The sequence below is a fragment of the Callorhinchus milii genome, unplaced genomic scaffold (genome assembly GCF_018977255.1).
Source record: "Callorhinchus milii isolate IMCB2004 unplaced genomic scaffold, IMCB_Cmil_1.0 Scaffold8, whole genome shotgun sequence".
In the NCBI taxonomy this organism is placed as follows: Eukaryota; Metazoa; Chordata; class Chondrichthyes; order Chimaeriformes; family Callorhinchidae; genus Callorhinchus; species Callorhinchus milii.
Window position 1 is genome coordinate 3,067,240 of NW_024704749.1, and position 24,048 is coordinate 3,091,287.

General features: G+C 41.1%; 2 protein-coding genes across 2 annotated transcripts; both read right to left on the reverse strand.

Annotated features, from left to right (window-relative positions):
• Positions 1–756: 756 nt before the first annotated feature.
• LOC121848019 (immunoglobulin lambda-1 light chain-like) lies at positions 757–3,687 on the reverse strand. Its single transcript, XM_042337152.1, has 3 exons — positions 3,585–3,687; positions 3,144–3,494; positions 757–1,410 (listed from the first exon to the last, which is right to left on the reverse strand). Exons 1-3 carry the CDS (start codon positions 3,631–3,633, stop codon positions 1,088–1,090), a joined length of 723 nt encoding a protein of 240 aa, XP_042193086.1. The 5' UTR covers positions 3,634–3,687; the 3' UTR covers positions 757–1,087.
• An 8,555-nt stretch (positions 3,688–12,242) lies between these two features.
• LOC103188481 (immunoglobulin lambda-1 light chain-like) lies at positions 12,243–16,043 on the reverse strand. The gene is made up of 3 exons (XM_042337646.1): positions 15,964–16,043; positions 15,544–15,873; positions 12,243–12,569 (listed from the first exon to the last, which is right to left on the reverse strand). The coding sequence occupies exons 1-3, from the start codon at positions 16,010–16,012 to the stop codon at positions 12,247–12,249; spliced, it is 702 nt and encodes a 233-aa protein (XP_042193580.1). The 5' UTR covers positions 16,013–16,043; the 3' UTR covers positions 12,243–12,246.
• Positions 16,044–24,048: the final 8,005 nt, after the last annotated feature.

The window sequence follows — 24,048 nt, forward strand, 5'->3', positions numbered from 1 at the left end:
GAGCTTTTGGGAGTGGGTACACCTTCTCGTTTCATTTGCATCTGATTGGCTGATGGACACGTAGCTTTTAAATATGTTGTCACTCCACTTAGCAACATAAAAGCTTAGTTTAAGTAAACAGTTACGCAGACACGCTGATTTGGATCTATAGACATTGGTGGGCTGCAGAGGGAGGGGGCAAAATTAGTCAGTGAATTAGTATCTAAACCCTGGATGGATTTTCGCCAATTTTGGTGCAGAACATTTCACATGCTTCGCCTGTAAGAACCATTAAATGAATTCATCTTTAACTTTGTGCAATATTTCAAATTCACTTTAATTTTAATTCATTTTCAGTTCAACTTCAAAGTGGGTTCTTTTTAAGAATGTCATGAAACGACTGCCAGATAACGCCCGGAATTAATATTTTTCCCAAATTCTGTGCAACACATTTTACATTTTAGGACGCAATAGTTTGGGGACTACAATTAACTAAACCCAATTACAGCCGCTGACGCCTCTGTGCCACTCTCTGCAGAATAAGTCTGAGGCAGGACAGCAAAATGCTGAATGTGCTATTCGTGTTCCTTTGTGTGTGTATAACTTCCTGGTGGAATATTTCTTCCCGTGTGACGGCATTCTGTGCTTTTTCCAGTTTATTACATATTCAATGTTTATCTAAATATTCATATATGAATAAAAAATAAACCTAGTGGTTAGAGGAAACATGAACGAAATCAAGAAAAGAAATGGAAGAAAAAGAGCCGATGCACAGAGGACAATGGAAGAGGCACTTTATTAAGCTGTGGTATATGTTATTTCTATAATTTTACACAAGGGGTTTCATCGTTATAGCGTGAACACATTGTAAGATACAACCATTCAATTCCAGCAAACTGACAAATATTATTCTTGCCGGTTTTAATGCAAAACTTGAAACATCTAAATGCTATTTCCTTCGGTGGGGAATTTGACCGAAAGTCTTTACAAAGCAAGTCAGTTGCTCAATTTGGACATTCCTAGCAATATTAACTTCAATTCCAAAATGCTACAATCACAAGTAGTATTATCAAAGGTAGATATTCGATTAGCGCTCCACATTCCTGGTTTAGGTACAACTGGATCTGGCGATGCTTTTTTCGAGCGGAATCGCCAGACTTTCGTGTTTGACCACACAGGAATACAGGTCGTGTGACTCCCACTCGGAGGTTGGCAGAGTCAGATAACTGCTCACACTGTACGTGTTGTCCGCCTGCTGTTTGATCGCACTCGTTTCAACACCTTCACTTGTGGCACCGCCATCCACAGTCCACTCGACCTCCACAGCTCCCGGGATAAAATCATTCACCAGACACACCAGGGTCGCCTTGCTCTTTGCTGTGATTTGATCTGGTGAAGGCGGAAGGACAGTCACCGAAGGGCCCCGCGGTTCTGGAAGGGAAAAAATATTATTCAGATCATGTCCATTGTATTGTATGATTAATTAAAATAGTTGAAATTAAATTTCTTAACATTTTAAAATTACAATCGTCCTGTACAATCGCACGACACAACTTCATGTTCGCTAATAAATACTACATACCGTAATTCAACTTTTGCGTAAATGGTAAAACATTTTCTTGTCTATTGACGTACCTTTCAATTGTGACAAAGTCTATCTATATCAAGGGAACAATCAGTGTTGGGTTCACGGCTGATAGACAAATGTCTGGGGGCTGCTCATCATACACCGCTCATTATTATACATACTATCATTAGTTGGCTGGTGAGCGGTTAAATGAGGACAACAGGTTCAAATATTCCCGTAATGAAGAAATTAAAGACGACAGTTATCAGAAATAACACCAGACACTACATATATATCCCGTCACAGGGAATATGTGGTGGGAACACCTGATTGAAAGCGCAGTAAAACATTATTCTAATTGTAACTATTGTTTCCCTTCACAGAGGAGAGAACGTGCAGCAAATGGATATAAATATCTGGGTGTGTTTGCAACTGACCACTCCTTTCCTATTACCTCTGTGTAAATGTAAAAACGCTTTATTCGGCTTTCAATCCAATTTTGCGCAAACTAACCTTCCTTGAGAAGGCAGATGCTAACCTTTGAACGACGTTGGGATTAGAAAATCGCTATTCGCCAACGTAGGTCGTTTGTTTTTAATACATCAAAATGTGATTATTTATCAATACAATCAGAATATTAGAAATTCTCAAAATCAAATTGAATCTTTTTGGAGCGACTGTGACATACCGATAAACACAACAGCCAAATGCTTTCACCCCATCTATAAATAAACAATTCCATCATTGATGTTTCTTTACAGGCACCGGCAGCAGATAGTAACAACGTGAAAATCTCTTTTGACCAAACACTGTACACAGAAAATCAATTCAGGAGCACAATCAGATTCCAATATTTCAATCGCTGCGGAGAGTAACTTCACAAGTCTTCAATAATTCAGTTCGCACCGTATTTACTGAATTTAGTCCTAATAATAGCGCACTACATTGAAAGTTAATACGTAGGTTGGGATCCCCTTAACGTCACAACTAATAGGAAACAAAAAGTTAATTTCCAAGTGAGAAAATATATTTTGTGTGTTGAGCGGATTGAGCCGTCTCTCGGGCTGTGTCTTCACTCAGTGTTGATAATATCTGAACAATTACAGCCACTTGTGATGGAACATGTGACATTACCGAGTCTTTGCTGTTCGTTGCAATTGTGCTCCCCTTGGTGACATGAAACACGGAATTGGGAGAAAATAAAACATTTTAAGAAATCCAAAGAGAAATCTGCAGAAAACGTTAAAAAAGAAGCGTTTGTTAACGGGAGAAGTAATATTTCCACGTCATGCTATTCCTCTGAGACTTTTTACCCTTGCTGGTTTTCTGCACTATCCGTCCTAATTCTTCACAGATTCTCAGTTAAACTCAGCATTCGTATGTTTGATTCTTCAAAATATCCGATTTCCAAATAAAAAGATTATCATTGCGAAGATTATAGCCAGATGCAAATATTACCAGAACAGATTGAAACAGAATCCAACACAGATGCACATACAATTATACTGTGGAACCTATGAATGAGAACCAGATCAAAATAATTATTGAAAAGTCGAAACAACCACATGTAAAGTGTACAATATCAAAGATCACTTACTTTTCAAACTCAGCTTGGTCCCTTGACCGAAAAAGAAGTTATACGGACTGCCGCTCTCCCTGGCACCACAGTAGTAATCGGCGGCGTCCTCCGGTTGCACACCGCTGATGGTTAAATGCATGGCGTTGCTCGATGTGTCCTTAGAACCAGTGAATCGATCAGGAATACCCGGACCTCTTGTGGAGAGTTCATACCAAACAAACACAGGGGCGCTGCCAGGGTTCTGCCGATACCAGCTCGTGTATTCGGTGGCGATGGTGGCTCCGGATATGGTACAGATGATCGTGACCGTGTTTCCCGGGGAGGTTGAGATGGACGATGGCTGAGTCAGAGTAAGGGCTGCGGTTGTGCCTGGTGAGATAACAAATCATACATAGGTCAGATTGTTAAACTGTACAAAGTGAGTTTAATTCCAATCAATGCGGATTCTGCAGCGCTTACCATGTAGACAAAGGGACAAAGCGACCAGAACTCGGAGCCAATTGCCCATTCTGAACAATTTGATGAAGATCAGAGAGATGAGGGATTTTCCAGACAAAATCCACTTTTCTGCTTCTTTCTAAACGTCTCCTTAAGAACCATCAGGTGATGTAAGTCCAATTAAAATTTTAAATTATGCAAATCACCATCCAGGTTGCATCGTCCAATACGAGTCCTGGTTTCGAACAGCATATTGAAGATCATGCAGATTTGAGTCATTTTACTGCCCATTTTCGAAAAGATATTTCATGGTAATATTCCATAACATTTCACCCTGAAGATTTTGATAGAAGGAAGCTCATTTTCATTTCCAGTATAAAATAGAGATTTTTTAAATAGCACAAACTTCATTTTTTTTCAGAATCGTGGAAAAGTCTTATTCTATTAAATATTTGGATACTTCATGGCTTTGTACCAGATGAATCCTGCAAGATCTCTTGCTCATGTTTAAAGGGAATTGATTTGTTGTGAAGCTTGTTCCATGTTGGATAATTTGTAGGTCCGAACGATTCATCATTTCATTCGGTTACAGCTTCCACACTCACATGCCACACCTGACCTGATGCAGACCTGCACAGAAAGCCACATTTGACAGCCGGTGCCAGCATTCCTCAAACTACGTATACGGATTATAGATTTTTGAAAATTATATAAATTGTCCAAGTCATCCCTTGGGCTGAATAAGAGATTGGTTCAAAATCGTTTGATGCTAGAAGAAAGCTTCTACCACGAAACGCAACAACGCTGAAGGGAAAATAATCCTTGCATTTGATATAGCGACTTTTCACATCTTCTAGACATCTCAAAGCACTTCACAGAATATACTGTAATGTGAGTTGACTCTATATTTGTGGTCGAAGTGCGGCAGCCAATTGCACACAACAGCGTCCCACAATCAATCGTGGATTGAAGTGTCCAATTTATTATTTTTTTCTTGAGGGATTATTATCAGGTGTGTGGAGTAAGGAAACTTGCCCAAGGATTCGCCCTGCCGGGAATCGAACCCGGGTCTCTCGCTTGCAAGGCAAGTGCTCTAACTATTGATCTACAGGACTCCAGCCAGGAGGGCAGCTCCACATTTAGAGGTAGGTGTTTATGATACAAAATTGACGTCGTGTTTGGCCTGTCCGTAACATCGAAGAGCAATGGCACAGATGACATACAAGGTGCCCAGGCCTTGGCTGTAGCCCACCTGTACCAACTACATTCCACAATCAGGTAATTGGTGTGACACAGAGAGGCGCTATGGAATTCCACCCCAGTCACAGGGAAATTGTGGTGTAAGTGTGGCACAAACACATCGCAGGTAGAATGCTACAGCGGCTGTCGTTTGTTATCCCCCCACCCTCCACACACACACACACACACACACACACACACACACAGACACACACACAGATAGACATATTTGTTTGTTTATGGTTTTTGATATTTAAAAATAACAATAAGCCTTGCATTTGATATAGAGCTGTTCAGGTCTTCTAGACTTCTCAATGTGCTTCACAGAATAGACTGTACATTGAATTGACTGTATATTTGAGGGGGAAATGCGATAGCCAATGGCGCTCAGCAGTATCCCACAAACAGTCATAATTTGAAGTGACTCATTTATTATTGTTTTGTTTCCTTGAGGGATCATTATCAGGCATGTGGAGTAAGGAAACTTGCCAAGGTTTCTCCCTGCCAGAAATTGAACTGAGGTCTCTCGTTTGCAAAGCAAGTGCTCTAACCACTGAGCTTCAGGACTCGACTTATTTTTTCTTCCGCCAAGGGGATTTTCCTGGCGACACTCGTGGAAGGAAAAAGATAGATTTGAGTTGATACTGTAAATGAGTGACCGGAAGTTTTGCTTTGATATCTTCACACAGGAATCTGGCCATTTTTCTGATAAAACATTAGCAATTGTAAATCTATATTTTCTTCCAGGGAACAGACATACAATGGCATCAAAATATAAAAACTCAATTCTGATACTATGGACCTGTTGCCTGTAGCTATGATGTAAGGTGACATGGAGTGAGAAGTGTGAAAGCAGATTTATGTTCCTCAAACTCCTGAAGGAAGGAAAGTGCTCAAGTATAGATTTCCATCAGCATTCCCACTGGCTTGTATTCAATACTGTGCATGCGCTGATCCAATACACATTTGTGATCCGTGAATGTCAATTGGCTTGTACATGCGAAGAATCAGAGAGCAGCTTTCATTTTGAAAAGTATTCCTACAGTACATCTATTCTGCTAGAAATGAAATACATAAATAACAATACTTATCAGGAAATCCCCATCATTGCATTGCAGCAGGTAATTCACTCAGGTCTTCAGTTTTGTTAGCATTATTTTGGGAAGAAGTCAAATTTCCACCTATTCACAGGACATAGAAACATGTCATTGTAGGTAAGAAACGTACCATTTGGCCCATCCTAAATGTATCCTCATTTTGAAGGATAGCTCATTTACAAATAAACATGCATTCAAGCTCTTCCTTTATATACCTCAATGTTTTTATTTTTCAGCGATCAACCCCTGGATGAGAGCTAACTTTCTCAAATTAAAAGTTGAAAGGCTGGAGATCCTCTTGCTTGGCTCCAGTCAGCATATTCTCATCTCAGGCTCTGACAACGTCACTATTGACACATGCACATTCCACTTCACGGAGCCAATACTGATGCTTGGTGGCATGTTCGACCCTCACCCATCCTTTATTCCCATATCAGTGATACGAACCATTTTGCGTTCTCATACTTTCACGACATTGTCCAACTTTGCCACTGCCTCTCCCTTCATGCTGCCAATACCCTCATTCATGCATTCATCATGTCCAGTCCCTATTATGTTAACCCACTGCTCAGCAGATTTCCCAACTCTTCCCTCCACAGCGTAAAGGTTATTCAGAACTCTGCAACTATGCCACACCAAGCTCCATGAGCTGATCGCCCCCACCCTCACAGAAGTGTACTGTCTCCCTGACCTACAAAGGAACAAGTTGAAGATCCTCATCCTTACATTAAACGTCCTCCACTTTATTGGCCCTTAAGCACCTTACCAACATTTCTGCTCCATTCGCTTAGCAGGCACTGATCTGCAACATGTCGACCGCCCCACCATCAATAGTCAGGAATTCAGCCTTTTTCATGCCACCTTCTGGAACTCCATTCAGGAATCTCTCCACCTTGCCCTGACTTCCCTCCTTGAAGGCTCCAATCAAGTCCTTTCTCTTCAGTATTCATTCCACTCCATCACCTTTGATCCAAACACTAGGATACCCTTGACTGTTCAACATTTTGCAACGTAATACCAACATGAAACGCATGATATCAATGCAATTTGTTTTTGTAGTTGTGTGTTATCATTAATGGCCTGTACTATGATAGAGGATCAGCCATAAGAGTGACATCATTTTGATAGTCTGAAGTACATTGCCATGTGGCCACCTCAGCTCAAAATAGACTCCCACTAAGCTTGTTTATTTGCCCGTGCAACTCAAACCCTCATGCACTACCTACCCATTTTGGGGGGTGGGAGGGCGGGGGGAGGGAGGAATTGACACAAGATGATGTTAGCTAGCAAGCACAGTTTGAGTCCTTATTAGGTAAACAAAATGTGCCATGATCATATAAAATGCTTAAGACCACTATCTTCCTCCTGTGCACAGATACGGGCCAAAGCCCTGTTAGCCTTCATAATGGAGAATAGGCAATGCAGTAAAATTAAACAGATAATATGTACAGTATATTTCCTCTGGTGGCACCAAACAGTGTAATCTACAAGAAATAAATGCTACAAAATACTATCAAATTTGATGTCTGTCATGAATTTTATGTGCCTTGGTCATCCTTTCACCCATCCCCCTTGATTACAATCGCAGCTCATCTGCAAATTCTTGACTACCCAACATTTTGCTAGGTCATCCCAACATGAAACACACAACATAAATGCATTTTTTCTTGCATTATCAATGCCTTATTCCATGGTGGAGTGCTTGCCATTATGATTAGACTAATTTTGACAGTCAAAAGTATACTGTCTTGAAGCCATCTCATCTCAAAGGAGTCCCCACTAACCTCACTTCTGCCCCACACCTCCGCCCGCTGGAACGATTGACATGAGTTGGAGATTCACTATCCATCAAGCACAGTTTTCATCATTCAGTGGGTGAACTGCTGATACCAGCAACTCCATGTGAGCCTCTGTATTACCATGTGAAACACTTGAGAGCATCACTGCCATCCTCCTGACCAAAGTGTGGGCACATGGCTATGATAACCCTCATAATGGAAAATGCACAACCCGGTAATAATAATAATAATCCTTGCATTTGATATAGCGCTTTTCACGTCGGGAGGACGTCCCAAAGCGCTTCACAGAACACACTGTAAAGTGAATTGACTGTATATTTGTGGGCGAACGCGGCAGCCAATTGCGCACAGCAATGTCCCACAAACAGTCGTAGATTGAAAATGACCAATTTATTATTGTTTTTGGTTTTGGAGGGATTATTATCAGGCTCTGTGCGGAGTAAGGAAACTTGCCCAAGGTTTCGCCCTCTGCCTGGAATTGAACTCAGGTCTCTCACTTGCAAAGCGAGTGCTCTAACCACTGAGCTACAGGACTCCACAAAAATTAAAGTTCTAACGTGCATATCCCCTCAGGTGGCACTAACCAGAATATTCTACTGTAAATGCGATCTAATATCAAATTGAGTATCTGTCATGATTTCAATCGAATAATCTAGGGCTGACATTGTTGAGGGTAGTGGTGCAATATCAGCGTTTTCAATGTTTGAATAAGACGCTAAACAGAGTTGCTGTTTCTTCGGGTTGACATCAACGCTTCTGTGACATTAACTAAAAAGCAAATGAATTAGTTATCCATAAGATGTTAGTTTTCCAGTTCTGGATTCAACAATAACAACTGCTTCCACATATATAGTGCCCTTCACGCAGGGAAGTATCTCAATGAGCTTGATTTCTTGTGCTACAAGTTGCTGCTACAAATAACTACTGGGTTTGTCTAACAAAACAGTTACTGCACTTAGCAACAACGTGGGTTGCTTTTATAAGAGCAATAAAAATGAAACTGTCACTCATTCACAATTGTTGCCTCTGTGAGAATGAAGAAACTGTTTTATTTATTGTGAGGCAGTGCCCTCTATGGATCGAGTGTTTCAGTTGAACATGATTCTCCTGTTCCTCACCCTGATCCTGTCCACATCTGGTCTGTCAGAATGTACGAGTACTTGGGTAGAAATACAAGATGATCCTGTAGCTCAGTGGTTAGAGCACTCGCTTTGGAAGCGAGAGACCTGAGTTCAATTCCAGACAGAGGGCGAAACCTTGGGCAAGTTTCCTTACTCCACACAGAGCCTAATAATAATCCCTCCAAAAAACCAAAACAATAATAAATCGGTCATTTTCAAGCTACGACTGTTTGTGGGACATTGCTGTGCGCAATTGGCTGCCACGTTCGCCCACAAATATACAGTCAACTCACTTTACAGTGTGTTCTGTGAAGCGCTTTGGGACAGCCTCCCGACGTGAAAAGCGCTATATCAAATGCAAGGATTATTATATTATTATTATTATAAAGTACTCTATTAATGTGTCATTTAAAAGTTTGCAGAAATTGTTAATTCATATTTAACTTTGAGAACCGCTTTCTGTAGTTCAATCAGACCCAGGTGGAATTTCTAATGAAATATTTACAAAGAATGAATTCACAAATATTCACCGAAGTGGATATCTTCATTTCACATATAAACAGGACGAGGAGCAATAATACTCCGAATAGTAAAACTGAAAAATGCGGACATCACATTGATGAAAAGTAACAGCAACTTTCATCTAAATAGCACACTTAACGCAGGGCAATCTTGCGGATTCATTTACACGGTTGCCGTTGGACACTAAACACGGGAAAGGTGGAATGGTTAGCCTGAAATATGTTTCAAGCATGTTCATTAAACCAAAGCACCACATGTTCATCATATAAGTGGCGCAATAATTTATGTATTCTTTCTTTTGTTTTATAATTTTTCGGAAAAAAAGAATGAATACAATCAACGTCATAACAAAAATTTCAACAGAGTCTAAGAATAGTGCAGCATTTGTGCTGTCGATGCAAGTACTTCCAGACAATTGCATAAGCGATGCTTGAAGCCACAACATGGTAACTGAATATCTTGCGACTCTTTTAGAAATAGTTATGCTAGATTAAACCAAATCCTGACTAATTTTATTAATTAGTAGGATTTCTGTTTGATTTATATTGCTACATATTTTTCGCATTCAATTTGCAAATCAATATATTTCCCGAGCTTTCCGAATTCCTTGTTTGATACTACTGAAGTCTTTATAATGATCCCGATTTCAAAGTAAAAAATGATATATACTTATATAAAAACGTGTATTGTTACATTGTGATCGTTAAAGAGATTCCCTAAATATCGTTTTCTAAAAACAACATTTTATACCATATCAAAATGTATTCTCAGTGCGTTACAGATATTGCGGCCACTAAAATAAAATATTCCTGAAAGACGGTCAGAATAACCTTGTTGAATTCGCTTCCCCGTTTAAGAGCAAACAACACTTGCAGTTTTGATTCACAAATTAGCGCATGATTTAGAATACGTAAAAGTGGGTGTGGACCTGGTTGGTTCTGATAACCATTCATAACCATTAATATATGCAAATTTGCAGATTAAGAGAGTAGCTATACTATATCTCCGATTAGAGTCGGTTGTTGTTGAGTGATTCAACAATCATCAGTTGTATTGGTTCTTTCAATTGTACTATTCACTTCTAATGAATCAATTCTCCCGATTCAAACATAAATACCGATTATCACATTATCCAGTTCTTACGGTTAATTTCAGACGAGATTCGTAAGTTTACGATTTTAGAAGTTTATTGAAAAAATTTGTAAATCACCATACTGCAACATTATCTGCTGCTACTGGGACATTGCAGATATGATGTTGTCCAGTTATCCTCTTATCATAGTTCCAATTAAATAATCCAATGTTTTATATTTGTTAGATATTGATCTGCAAAGATACACCGCATAATGCCCAAAGATTTAAAGGTTGCGAGAGAGCAAAAATATTAAAATGAAATGATACAAACTGTTGAAATAAACTGCAGTTACACCTGCAGGTGTTCAAACGTCAACGAAATAATAATAATAATAATATTAATAATAATAATAGTCCTTGTATTTGATATAGCGCTTTTCACGTCAGGAGGACGTCCCAAAGCGCTTCACAGAACACACTGTAAAGTGAATTGACTGTATATTTGTGGGCGAACGCGGCGGCCGATTGCGCACAGCAATGTCCCACAAATAGTCGCAGTTTGAAAATGACCAGTTTATTATTGTTTTTTTTGGAGGGATTTTTCTTAGCCGTAATAATAATGATTATTATTATGATGCCGCAAAGAGCAAATTGTTTTCTCAACAGCGGGCTTGGGGCACGCTGGTGCCGCAAAGTGGGGAGGGGGGGAGGATAGGAGGAGTAAAACATCCATGAGCTCTTGGGGGGAGGGTGCATTTTCTCGTTTAATTTCCATCTGATTGGCTGATGGAAACGTAGCTTTTAAATATATTGGCCCTCAATTTGCAATATAAAAGCTAAGGGTAGACATTTTATTAAGTAAATGGTAAAATATACACTTTGATTTAGTGCTGTAGGCAATGGTGGGCTGGAGAGGGAGGGGTCAAAATTAGTTCACTGAATTAGCTTCTGAATGCTGGATCGATATACACCATTGTTGGGGCAAAACATTTCACGTGCGCTAAGCCTGTAAGAACCTTCATGAGTTAATATTCAATACTGTGCAATATTTTAAATTCACTTCAATTTTACTTTATTTTCAATTGAATTTGAAAATTGGTTCTTTTTAAGAAAGACATGAAACGGCTACCAATAATGGCCAAAATTAACATTTTTCCAAAATTCTGCTCGATACGTTTTAAATTTTAGTACGCAATAGTTTGGGGGCTACAGTTAAATGAACGCAATTACAGCCGCTTACGCCTCAGCGCCACACTCTGCAGAAGAAGTCTGAGGCAGGACAACAAGATGCTGAATGTGCTATTCCTGTTCCCTTGTGTGTGTATAACTTCCTGTTGGAATAGTTCTTCCCGTATGACGACATTCTGTAGTTCTATCAGTTTATAATAATATTCAATGTTTATCTGAATAGTCATATGATAATATACAATAAAACCAGTGGTATGCGAAAAAATGAATCAAATCAAGAAAAGAAATGAAAGGAAAACAGCGGAGGCACAGACGACAATGGAAGTCATTTAATAAAGCTGTGGTATATGTTATTTCTGTAATTTTACACAAGTGGTTTCATCATTGCAGCCTGAACACATTGCAAGACACAACCATTCAATTCCAGCAAACTGACAAATATTATTCTTGCCGGTTTTAATGCAATATTTGAAACATCTAAGTGCTATTTTCTTCAGTTGGGAAATTTACCGAAAGTCTTTACAAAGCGAATCATTTGCTATAATTTGGACATTCCTGGCAAAATGAACTTCAATCCAAAATATTACAATCACAAGCATTATTATTAAAGGTAGATATTCGATTAGCGCTCTACATTGCTGGTTTAGGTACAACTGGATCTGGCGATGCTTTTCTCGAGCGGAGTGGCCAGAGTCTGGTGTTTGACCACACAGGAATACAGGTCGTGTGACTCCCACTCGGAGGTTGGCAGAGTCAGATAACTGCTCACACTGTACGTGTTGTCCGCCTGCTGTTTGATCGCACTCGTTTCAACACCTTCACTTCTGGCACTGCCATCCACAGTCCACTCGACCTCCACAGCTCCCGGAATAAAATCATTCACCAGACACACCAGGGTCGCCTTGCTCTTTGCTGTGATTTGATCTGGTGAAGGCGGAAGGACAGTCACCGAAGGGCCCTGTGGGTCTGGAAGGAAAAATTTAGCATCAGATCATGTCCACTACATGATTAATTAAAATAGTTGAAATTATTTTTCTTAATATCTTAAGATTACAATCGTCCTGTTCAATCGCACGACACAACTTCAAGATCGCTAATGACTACTACAATAGAGTAATTCACATTCGCGTAAATGGCATTTTCTTGTCTATTCACGATACTGTTCAATTGTGGCAAAGTCTATCTATATCAAGGGAACATTCAGTGCTGGGGTCACGACTGATAGACAAATGTCTGGGGGCTGCTCATCATACACACTTCATTATTATACATACTATCATTAGTTGGCAGATGAGCAGTTAAATGGGGACCACATGTTCAAAATATTCCTATATTGAAGAAATTCAAGGCTACAATCGACAGAAATAATACCAGACACTGACTATCTCATCCCAGGGAGTATATGGCGGGAACACCTCATTGAAAGCGCAGTAACACATGATTGTTAATTCTATCCATTGTTTCCTTTCACAGCGGAGAGAATGTGCAGCAAATGGATATAAATAACTGGGTGTGTTGTCAACTGAACACCCGATTCCGATTAACTCTGTGTAAACGCAAACACGCATTATTCGGCGTTAAATCCAACTATGCGCAATCTGACCTTCCTCGACAATGGAGCTGCTAATCTTTGAGTGACTTTTCGGATTTCAAAAGTCGCCATTCACGAATGTAGTCGTTTGTTATTGATACATCAAAATGTTATTATTTATCAATACAATCAGAATATTAGTAATTCTCAAGGTCAAATTGAAACTTTTTGCAGCGACTATAACATATGGATAAAAATAACAGCCAAATGCTTTCACCCCAACTAACCAGTTCCACCAATGATTTTTTTTACAGGCACCGGCTGCAGATAGTAAGAAGGTGAAAATCTCTTTTCACACAGAAAATCATTTTAGGAGCACAATCAGATTCCAATATTTCAACAACAACAACAACAACAACAAGATTCCATTTATAGAGCGCCTTTCACGTCAGGAGGACGTCCCAAGGCGCTGCACAGTTGGGTCATGACCCGAGCAGGGGGGAAATGGTCAGGGTGAGGGGAGGGAAGGGAGGGAGAGAGGAGGGGGGAAATGGTCAGGGTTAGGGGAGGGAAGGGAGGGAGCGAGGAGGAGGAAGAGAGTCGAGAGGGGAGCTGAAGGCACGGTCAAAGAGAAAGGTTTTGAGACCGGCCTTGAAGGAGGAAAGGGAGGAAGCGGCGAAGGCACTGGGGGATGGAGTTCCAGAGCTGGGGCTGAGAGGCTGAAGGCCTGGCACGATGGTAGGGCGGTTGGGGCGGGGGACGTGGAGCAGACTGGAGCCAGAGGAACGGAGGTTACGGGCAGGTAGGTAGGGGGATAGTAGGTTGGAGAGGTAGGAGGGAGCAAGGCCGTGAATGGCCTTGTAGGTGAGGATGAGGATCTTGAAATCAATCCTCTGGGGGATGGGGAGCCAGTGGAGGCGAGCGAGGGTAGGAGTGATGTGGTCCCGAAGCCTGGTGCGGGACAGTACACGAGCTGCAGAGTTCTGAATGACCTGCAGCTTGTGGAGGGAGGTGGCGGGAAGGCCGGCGAGGAGAGAGTTCCCATAGTCCAGCCTTGAGGTGACAAAGGCGTGAACCAGGGTTTCAGCAGCGTGAGGGGTGAGGTAGTGCCGTAATCTGGCGATATTCCGGAGGTGATGGAAGGCGGTGCCAGTTGTGGTGCGGATGTGAGGGAGAAAGGACAGCTCAGGGTCGAACAAAACGCCGAGGTTCCTGACTGGCTTTGAGAGGTGGAGAGTGCAGCCTTGGATGCTGATGGTGTCAGCGCCTGAGGTGCGGAGGCGCTGACGTGAGCCAATCAGGAGGGCCTCGGTTTTTCGCACGTTGAGCTGAAGAAAGTTGTCTCTCGTCCAGGACTCGATGTCGGACAGGCAGCTGTCAGGACATCGGTTGTCGTGGAGTTGAGAGTAGAGGAGGAAAGGTAGAGTTGGGTGTCATCCGCATACATGTGGAAGTTAACCCCATGTTTGCGGATGATGTCACCAAGGGGGAGCATATAGAGGGTGAAGAGGAGGGGAACGAGGACAGAGCCCTGAGGGACACCACATGAGACAGTACGGGGGGTAGAGGAGAAGCCAATCGTTGAGACGAAGTGAAGACGGTGGGAAAGGTAAGAGCTAAACCATTCAAGGACAGTGCCTTGAAGGTTGAGGTGGGAGGACAAGCGGTGGAGTAGGATAGCGTGGTCGACCGTATCGAATGCTGCCGATAGATTTCAATCACTGAGGAGAGTAACTTCACAAGTTTTCAATAATTAATTGCTACCGTATTAACTGAATGTAGTTACAGTTACAGTTATTACATAGGTCGGGATCCCCTTAACATCACAACTAATGAGGTTAATTTCCAAAGGAGAAAATATATTTTGTGTGTTGAGCGGATTGAGCGTCTCTCGGGCTGTGTCTTCTCTCAGCGATGATCATATCTGAACAATTACAACAACTTATGATGGAACACCTGACATTACTGAGTCTTTGCTGGTCATTGCAATTGTGCTCCCCTTAGTGACATGAAACACGGAATTGGAAGAAAATAATACATTTTAATAAACCCGAAAATCTGCAGAAAAGTTAAAATAGAAGCGATTGTTAACGGGAGGAACAATATTTCCTCTGAGACTTTCTACATTTGCTGGTTTTCTGCACTGTCTTTCCTAATTCTTCACAGATTCTCAGTTAAACTCAGGATTCGCGTGTTTGATTCTTCAAAATATCCGATTTCCAAATAAAACGTTTATCGTTGCGATGATTACGGCCACATGCAAATATTACCAGAACCGAGTGAAACAGAATCCAACACAGATCAACATACAGTTATACCTTGGAATACTTGAAGGAGAACCAGATCAAAATAATTATGGAAAAGTAGAAACAACCACATGCAAAGTGTACAATGTCAAAAAACACTTACTTTTCAAACTCAGCTTCGTCCCTTTACCGAAGGTATCACTTGCTTTACAGTAATAATCGGCGGCGTCCTCCGGTTGCACACCGCTGATGGTTAAATGCATGGCGTTGCTCCGTGAGTCCACAGAACCAGTGAATCGATCAGGAATTCCCGGTCCTCTGGTGGAGTCCTCATACAAAACAAACAGAGGGGCGCCGTCAGGCTTCTGCTGGTACCAACTCGTGAAGTGGCTGCCGATGCTGCCTCCGGACATGGTACAGGTGATCTTGACGGTGTTTCCCGGGGAGGATGAGATGGATGGTGGTTGAGTCAGGGTAAAAGCTCCGGCTGTGCCTGGAGAGATAAAAATTGATAAATAGGTCAAATTGTTGAACTGTACAATGTGAGTTCAATTCAAATCAGTGCGGATTCCGCAGCGCTTACCATGTAGACACAGGAGCAAAGCAGCCAGAACTCGGAGCCAATTGCCCATCGTGAACAATTTGATGAAGATCAGAGAGATGAGGGATGTTCCTGACAAAATCCGCTTTTCTGCTTCTTTCTAAACTTCTCCTTAAGAACCATCAGGTGATGTAAGTCCAATTAAATTCTTAAATTATGCAAATCACCATTCAGGTTGCATCGTCCAATTAGGAGTCTTATTTCCGAACAGTATATTGAAGATCATGCAGATTTGATTCATTTTGCTGCCCATTTTCGAAAACATATTTCACGGTAATGTTGCATAACATTTCAGGCTGAAGACTTTGATTGAATGAAGTTCATTTTCAGTTCTAGTAGGAAATAGAGATTTTTTAAATAGCACAAACTTCAAAAAAATTTTGCAGAATCATGGAAAAGTCTTATTCCGTTATTCGGATATTTCAGGGCTTTGTACCAGATCAATCCTGCAAGATCTCTTCCTCTGATTCACAGAGAATTACATTTTTGCGGAGCTAGTTCCATGTTGGATAATTTGTAGTTGCGAGCGGTTCATCGATTCATTCCGTTGCAGATTACAGACTGACATGCCACACTTGACCTGATGCAGACCTGCACAGAAAGGCACAGTTTACAGCTGTTGCCAGCCTTCCTCAAACTATATATACGGATTATAGATTTTTGAAAATATAAATTCTCCAAGTCTCCCTTTGGCAGAATATCAGTTTCATTCACGGATCTAGAAAGCTTCTATCACGAAACGTTATCAACGCTGAAGGGAGCCATAGCTCTGTTGATCAATAATAATAATAATCCTTGCATTTGATAATCCTTGTATTTCACGTCTTCTATATATCTCAAAGCACATCGCAGAATATACTATGAAGTGAAATGACTGTATATATGTGGGCCAAGTGCGGCAGCCAATGCTGCACAGCAATGTCCAATAAACAGTCGTGGATTGATGTGACCAATTTAATATCGTTTTTTTCTTGATGGATTATTACCAGGCGTGTGGAGTAAGGAAACTTGCCCAAGGTTTCGCGCTGCCAGAAATTGAACCCATGTCGCTCGCAAGCAAGGAGAGAGCGACAGGACTCCAGCCAGGAGGATAGCTGCGCATTTAGAGGTCGGTGTTTATGATATAAAATTGTCATAAGTGTTGTTCCTATTCGTAACATCGAATGGCACATAATGACATTATATGACACATACAGTGGCCAGGCCTTGGCTGCAGCCCACCAGTACCAAATACTTCCCAGAATCAGGAAATTGATGTGACAAGGAGAGAGGGGCCATGGAATTCCATCCCAGTCACGGGGAAGTTGCTGCTCTAATGTGACACAAGTGCATCGCCAATAGAATGTTACAGCGACTGTCGTATGTTATCCCCCCATCCTACTCACACACACACACACACACACACACAGAGACACACATACACACACACACAGACATATCCGGATCTATTTGGGCTTTTTGTTACTTAATAATGACAATCCTTGCATTTGTTATTGTACTTTTCACGTCTTCGAAACGTCTCAAAGCACTTCACAGAATAGACTGTAAAGTGAATTGACTCTATATTTGAGGGTGAAATGCGACGGGCATTTCAGCAGTATCCCAAACAGCAGCATCCCATAAACAGTCTTGGTATGCAGTGAATAATTTATTATTGTTTTATTTTCTCGAGGGATTATTATCAGGCGTGTGGGCTAAGGAAACGTGCCCAAAGTTTCACCCTGCTGGGAATCAAACCCAGGTCTCTCACTTGCAAAGTGAGTGCTCTAACCACTGAGCTATAGGGCTCCACGTATTTCTTTTTCCACCAAGGGGATTTTTCTAGAGACACTTGTGGAAGGAAAAAGATAGGTTTGAGTAGACATTATGAACGAGTGACTGGAGCATATTTTGAATTAGACAATGATAAACGACTAGCAATTTCTCACGTCAAATATTAAGTGAATCTATTAATATCTTCACACAGGAATCCGGTAACTGCTCTGATACCATTCCCCATTTGCGTATACTTTACATTTTGTTTCTTTTAACCAAAATACTGGGAAGAGGCTATATTGTGTGGAAAGGTTTGCACATTAGTATCTTGATAAATTTCCAATCAAATGTTAGATAATATTGCATACCATTTTTCTCATCTTATCTTGGGAAAGAAACTCACACTAAATGTGATTGTAATGAAGGTTGGATTCCCTATATTTAAATAAACCACAACGAATTACAGTATCCCTGCATCATTTTGCTCTATATTGCTGGTGGTTTTCTGATAAAACGTTAATACTTGTAAATCTATATTTCCTTCCAGGGAACTGAAATCCGATGGCATCAAAACACAAGCACTCAATTCCGATCTTCTGGACCTGTTGCCTGCGGCTGTAATGTGATGTGCTATGGAACGAGAATTGAAACAGGAGATTTGTGTTGCTCAACCCACTGATGGAAGAAAAGTGCTGTTTCCACCAGCGTTCCCACTCGCTTGTATTGAATTCTGAGTATGCATTGTTCCAATACATTTTTGTTACACGTGAACGTTAAATGGCTTTTATATGCGTAGAAATTCACAACAGCGTTCATTTTAAAAATAATAATCCTGCAGTACATGTATTCTGTTAGAAATTAAATACATGGATAATAATACTTTTGAGAAAACCTTTTCATATCAGGAGGACGATTGATGATGCTTCATTGAATATACTAGATATAGGTCGTAGGCAAATGTGGCAGTCAATTTGAGCATAGTAATATCTCCCAAACAGCCTTGAAGTGAATCATAATTATATATTAGAGAATTATTGGACAGGACACCAGACGTTTTCTTCTTCATTTGCATTGTGACATGCGATCCTTAACGTTCACATGAATAAGAAAATGTGATTTTGTTTAAAGTCTCATCCAAAGAATGGCACCTCCAACAATGCAGGGCATCCACATCATGATATTGCAGCAGGTAATTTACTCAAACCTTCAAATTTGTTATCATTTTTACATTATTTACATTATAATGCTTTTACATTATACTTTTTTATCCTTTTAATATATCTTCTATATCCTTAATATCTCTGCTCCACCCTCAACTCCAGGACAGCTTGTGTCCTCACCGACTGCATATCCGTCATCAAGTCTTGGTCAAGGGAGAACCTTTCTGCAACTCAACTTCAGCAAGACTGCACCTCGGGCGTTGGCAGCATCAGCATTCATGGCTGCACATTCATCCTCACAAAGCCAGTCTGGAACCTGGGTGTCTTCTTTGACAAGCCACAGATCATTCAAATCTCTGGAGCTCGTGTACTCTCGTGCACCAGGCACTGTGACCCCATCACTCCCACCCTCACCTGATTCCACTGGCTCCCCATCCTTCAGAGGATCGAATTCAAGATCGTCGCCCTCACTTTCAAGGCCATCCATGGCGTTATCCCCTCCTACATAGCTGACCTGGTGATGCTCCCCAACCTGCCCGCTCACTCCATTCAGCAGCCTCCGGGCTGCTCCTGGTCTCCCAACCGGCCCACCCTACCATCAGTGGCCGGGCTTTCAGCCTCTCTGCCTCCACAGTTTGGAACTCCATCTCACGGTCCCTGAGCTTCGCTACCTACCTTGCCTCCTTCAAGGTTGGTCTCAACACCCTTCTCTTCGATTGTGCCTTTAGTTGCCCTCCCACCTCTTTGAATTCCCTCACTCCCCCCCATGCTCGGGTCCAACTCCTCTCTCTTCAGCATTTTGGGACGTTCTCCAGTCGTAAATGGAATTTTATTGTTCCTGCTGAAGGAAGAAAAGTACTCAAGTGTAGTTTTCCATAAGCGTTCACAGTCGCTTGTATTGTATGTGCCGATCCAATGCACGTTTGTGATTGGTAAATATCAAATGGCTCGAAAGTGCAGAGAATCATAGAGCAGACTTCATTTTAAAAAGGCCTCCTACACTGTGTATATTGTGCTAAAAATGAAATACATAGATAATAATACTTATCAAGGCATCCCCATCATTGCATTGCAGCAGTTAATTTACTCAGGTCTTCAGTTTTGTTAGTATTATTTTGGGAACAGTTCAAATTTCCACTTATTCATAGGATATAGAAACATGTCATTGTAGGTAAGAAGCATGCCATTCAACTCATCCTATATATACCCTCATTTTGAAGGGCGGTTTATTTACAAATAATCATGCATTCCAGCTTTTCCTCTGTATTCCTCAATGTTTTTATTTTTCAGTGATCAAGTCCTGGATGAGAGCTGACTTACTCCACTTAAAAGTTGAAAGGGTGGAGACCCTCTTGCTTGACTTCAGTCAGCATATTCTCACCTCAGGCTCTTACAACGTCGCTATTGGCATGTGGACTTTTCATCTCATAGATCCAATATCGATTCTTGGTGTCATGTTTGACCCTCATCCCTCCTTTATCCCCATATTGGTGCTACGAATCATTCTGATTTTCCACACATTGGCTGTATTGTCCAACTCTGCCACTGCCTCTCACCTCATTCTGCCAAAACCCTAATTCATGCATTGATCACGTCCAGGTGGGTGGAATTATGTTAACCCTCTGCTAACTGGATTTTCCAACTCTTCCCTCCATAGGTTAAAGATTATTCAGAACTCTGCAACTATCCCTCACCAAGCTCCATGAGGCAATCACCCCCAACCCAAAGAGGAACACGCTGAGGATCCTCAACATTATTTTAAAAGCACTCAACTTTATTGGTCCTTAACACCTTAGCAACATTTCTGCTCTATTCGCTTAATACTGGTCTGCATTACCTCAACCGACCCACCATCAGCAGGCAGGAATTCAGCCTTTTTTTCCCACCTTCTGGAACTCCATTCAGAAATCTCTACACCTTACCCTGCCTTCCTTCCTTCCTTCAAGGCTCATCTCAAGTCCTATTTCTTTGACAATACCTCGGTCATCATCCCACCCCATCAACTTTGAGCCAAATCCCTAGCAAACCCTTGAGTGTGCAACATTTTGTGATGTAAATCCAACATGAAAAAAACTATATAAACGCAATTTGTTGTTGCAGTTGTGTGTCAAGATCAATGGCTTGTAAGAAGCATGCCATTCAGTCCATCCTATATGTACCTTCATTTTGAAGGGCAGATGATTTACAAATATTCATGCGTTCCACCTTTTCCTCTGTATTCCTCAATGTTTTTATTTTTCAGTGATCAAGTCTTGGTTGAGGGATCACTTTCTCCAGTTAAAAGTTGAAAGGGTGCAGACCCTCTTGCTTGGCTCCAGTCAGCACATCCTCACCTCATACGCTGATAACGTAACTATTGACAAATGCACTCTTCACCTCACAGTGGTGAGGTGGTGTCATGTTCGACCTTCATCCATCCTTTATCCACATATCGATGGTACGAACCTCTCGGTGTTTCAGCACTTTCACGACATTGTCCAATTCTGCCACTGACTCTCCCCTCATGCTGTCAAAACCCTCACTCATGCATTCATCACGTCCTGGCTCGTCTAGGTAATCCCCATCTCTTCCCAACTCTTTCCTCCATAGGCAAAAGATAATTCAGCACTTTGCAACTATCCTGCAACCAATCTCCATGAAATGATCAACCACAACTCCACAGAGCTTTGCTGGCTCTCTGAACCCAGGAGGAACAAGTTCAAGATCCTCATCCTTACAATGAACACCCACTACTTTATACTTAGCAGCTTAGCGGGCACTGGTCTGCACCATGTCGACCACTCCACCAAAAGCAGAAAGTCATGTTAGTCTCCGTAATGGAGAGTACGCAACCCAGTAAAATTAAACGGATAAAAATGTATAGTATATTCCCTTTGGTGGCACTAAACAGGATAATCTATAATGAATAAGTGATGCAATATACTATCAAATTGGATGTCTGTCATGATTTTTATCTGCTAATCTGGGGCTGACACTGCAGTCCATTACTGAAGGTAGTGGTGCATTTTTGCCCCTAAACTCTAGAACTCCATTCTGGAATCTATTCCCCTTTCCCTGTCCTCCGTCGGTGAATGCTAACCTCAACTCCTTTCTCTTTGATTGTACCTTGGTCATCCTTCCATTTCATCCCCGTTGATTTAAATCGCAGCTCCGGTACAAATGTTTGACTGTCCAGCACTTTGCTACGTCATCCCAATATGAAACACATTACATAAATGATTTTTTTATTGCAGTTTTCAGTCATTATCAGTGACTTTTATTGCGGTGGAGCGCCTGCCATTACGACTAACCTAATTTGACAGTCTAAAATATACTGTTTGGGAGGTATCTCATCACAAAGGAATCCCCACTAACCTCATTTCTCCCACAACCCTCCGCCTGCTGGAAGGGTTGACACGAGTTGGAGATTCAGTGTCCAACAAGCACAGTTTTCAACATTCATTGGGTAAACAGCTAATACCAGGAAGTCCATCTGAACCTGTGCATTACCATGTGAAACGTTTGAGAGCATCACTACCATTCTCCTGACCAAAGTGTTTCCAAAGTTAACACTAACAACGGAGAATACACTACCTGGTATAATTAAACTTCTGATGTGCATATGTCCTCAGGTGGCACCAAACAGGATATTCTACAGTAAATAATTCATACAATCTAATACTAAATTGAGCATCTGTCATGATTTCTACCGAATAATCCAGGGCTGTCATCACTGAGGTTAGTGGTGCATTATCAGAAGTTTCATTTCATGAATCATAAATAATAAATAACAATAATCCTTGCATTCAATATAGCGCTTTTCCCGTCTTCTCGACATCCCAAAGCGCTTCACAGAATATACTGTAAAGTGAATTGACTGTGTATTTGTGGGCGAACGCGGCAGTCAATTGTGCACAGCAATGTCCCACAAACAGTCATGGATTGAAAATGACCTATTTATTATTGTTTTTTTGTTTTTTGGAGGGATTATTATTAGGTGTGTGGAGTAAGGAAACTTGCCCAAGGTTTCGCCCTGTCTGGAATTGAAATCAGGTCTCTCACTTGCCCTCCACGCAGAGAAGCGTCTCAGGGCGCTTGATTTCTTCTGCGACAAATTGCTGCTCTTATATCTACTGTGTTTGGATGCAAAAACAGTCACTACACGTAGGAACCAAGTGAGTTGCTTTCATAAGAGTAGACAAATGAAAGTGTCACTCATTCACAATTGTTGTCTCTGTGAGAGTGAGGGAACTGTTTCATTTATTGTGAGACAGTGCCCTCTACGGATCGAATGTGTGAGTTGAACATGATTCTCCTGCTCCTCGCTTTGGTCTCGTATTTCATAAAATACGAGTACTTGGGTAGAAATACAAGATGGGTCAAAAGGTACTCTATTAAACTATTATATGAAAGTTATCAACGTGTTAATTCATATTTAACTTTGAGAAGCGCTTTCTGTAGTTCAATAGACCCAGGGGTGGAATTTCTACTGACATATTAGCAAATATCACGAAGTTGATTTCTTTATTTCTCATGTGAACAGCAAGAGGGGTAACACTCCTTGTTTGATGCTACTGACGTCCTTACAATTATGCCGATACCAAAGGAAAAAAATGATAATACTTGAACATATATAGTTATATTATTATCGTTAAAGCGATATACCAAATATCTTTTTCTAAAACCAACACTTTATGCCGTATCGAAATGTATTCTCAGTGGGATACAGATATTGCGACCACTAAAATCAAATATAAAGTGTTCTTCAAAGATGGCCAAAATAACCTGTTGAATTCTCCCACCACACCTCCCCCCCCCCCCCCCCCCCCCCTCAAAGAACAAATAACATTTGCAGTTTCGACTCACAAATTAGCGCATGATTCAGAATGCATAAACATAGATGTCAGACCTGGTTGGTTCTCATAACCATCAATAAATGCAAATTTGCAGATTAAGAGAGTAGTAAACTATATCTTGTGAATGTAGAAAGCACTCCGCTTACTGTCGGTTGTGTTGAGCGATGCAACAATCATGGGTCTTATTGGTTCCTTCAATTGTACTATTCAGTTCTAATGAATTAATTCTCCCGATTCAAACATAAATAGCGATTATTACACTATCCACGTTTAGGGGTTAATTTCACATGAGATTGATAAATTTACGATTATAGAAG

What these genes read in the sequence shown, in the direction of transcription:
- LOC121848019 (XM_042337152.1), bottom strand. Translation starts at nt 3,633, where the DNA reads ATGGGCAATTGGCTCCGAGTTCTGGTCGCTTTGTCCCTTTGTCTACAT. An exon ending in TTTGTCCCTTTGTCTACATG is followed by an intron (nt 3,495 to 3,584) that starts GTAAGCGCTGCA and finishes TTATCTCACCAG; the next exon opens with GCACAACCGCAGCCCTTACT. An exon ending in GACCAAGCTGAGTTTGAAAA is followed by an intron (nt 1,411 to 3,143) that starts GTAAGTGATCTT and finishes TTTCCCTTCCAG; the next exon opens with AACCGCGGGGCCCTTCGGTG.
- LOC103188481 (XM_042337646.1), bottom strand. Translation starts at nt 16,012, where the DNA reads ATGGGCAATTGGCTCCGAGTTCTGGCTGCTTTGCTCCTGTGTCTACAT. An exon ending in TTTGCTCCTGTGTCTACATG is followed by an intron (nt 15,874 to 15,963) that starts GTAAGCGCTGCG and finishes TTATCTCTCCAG; the next exon opens with GCACAGCCGGAGCTTTTACC. An exon ending in GACGAAGCTGAGTTTGAAAA is followed by an intron (nt 12,570 to 15,543) that starts GTAAGTGTTTTT and finishes TTTTCCTTCCAG; the next exon opens with ACCCACAGGGCCCTTCGGTG.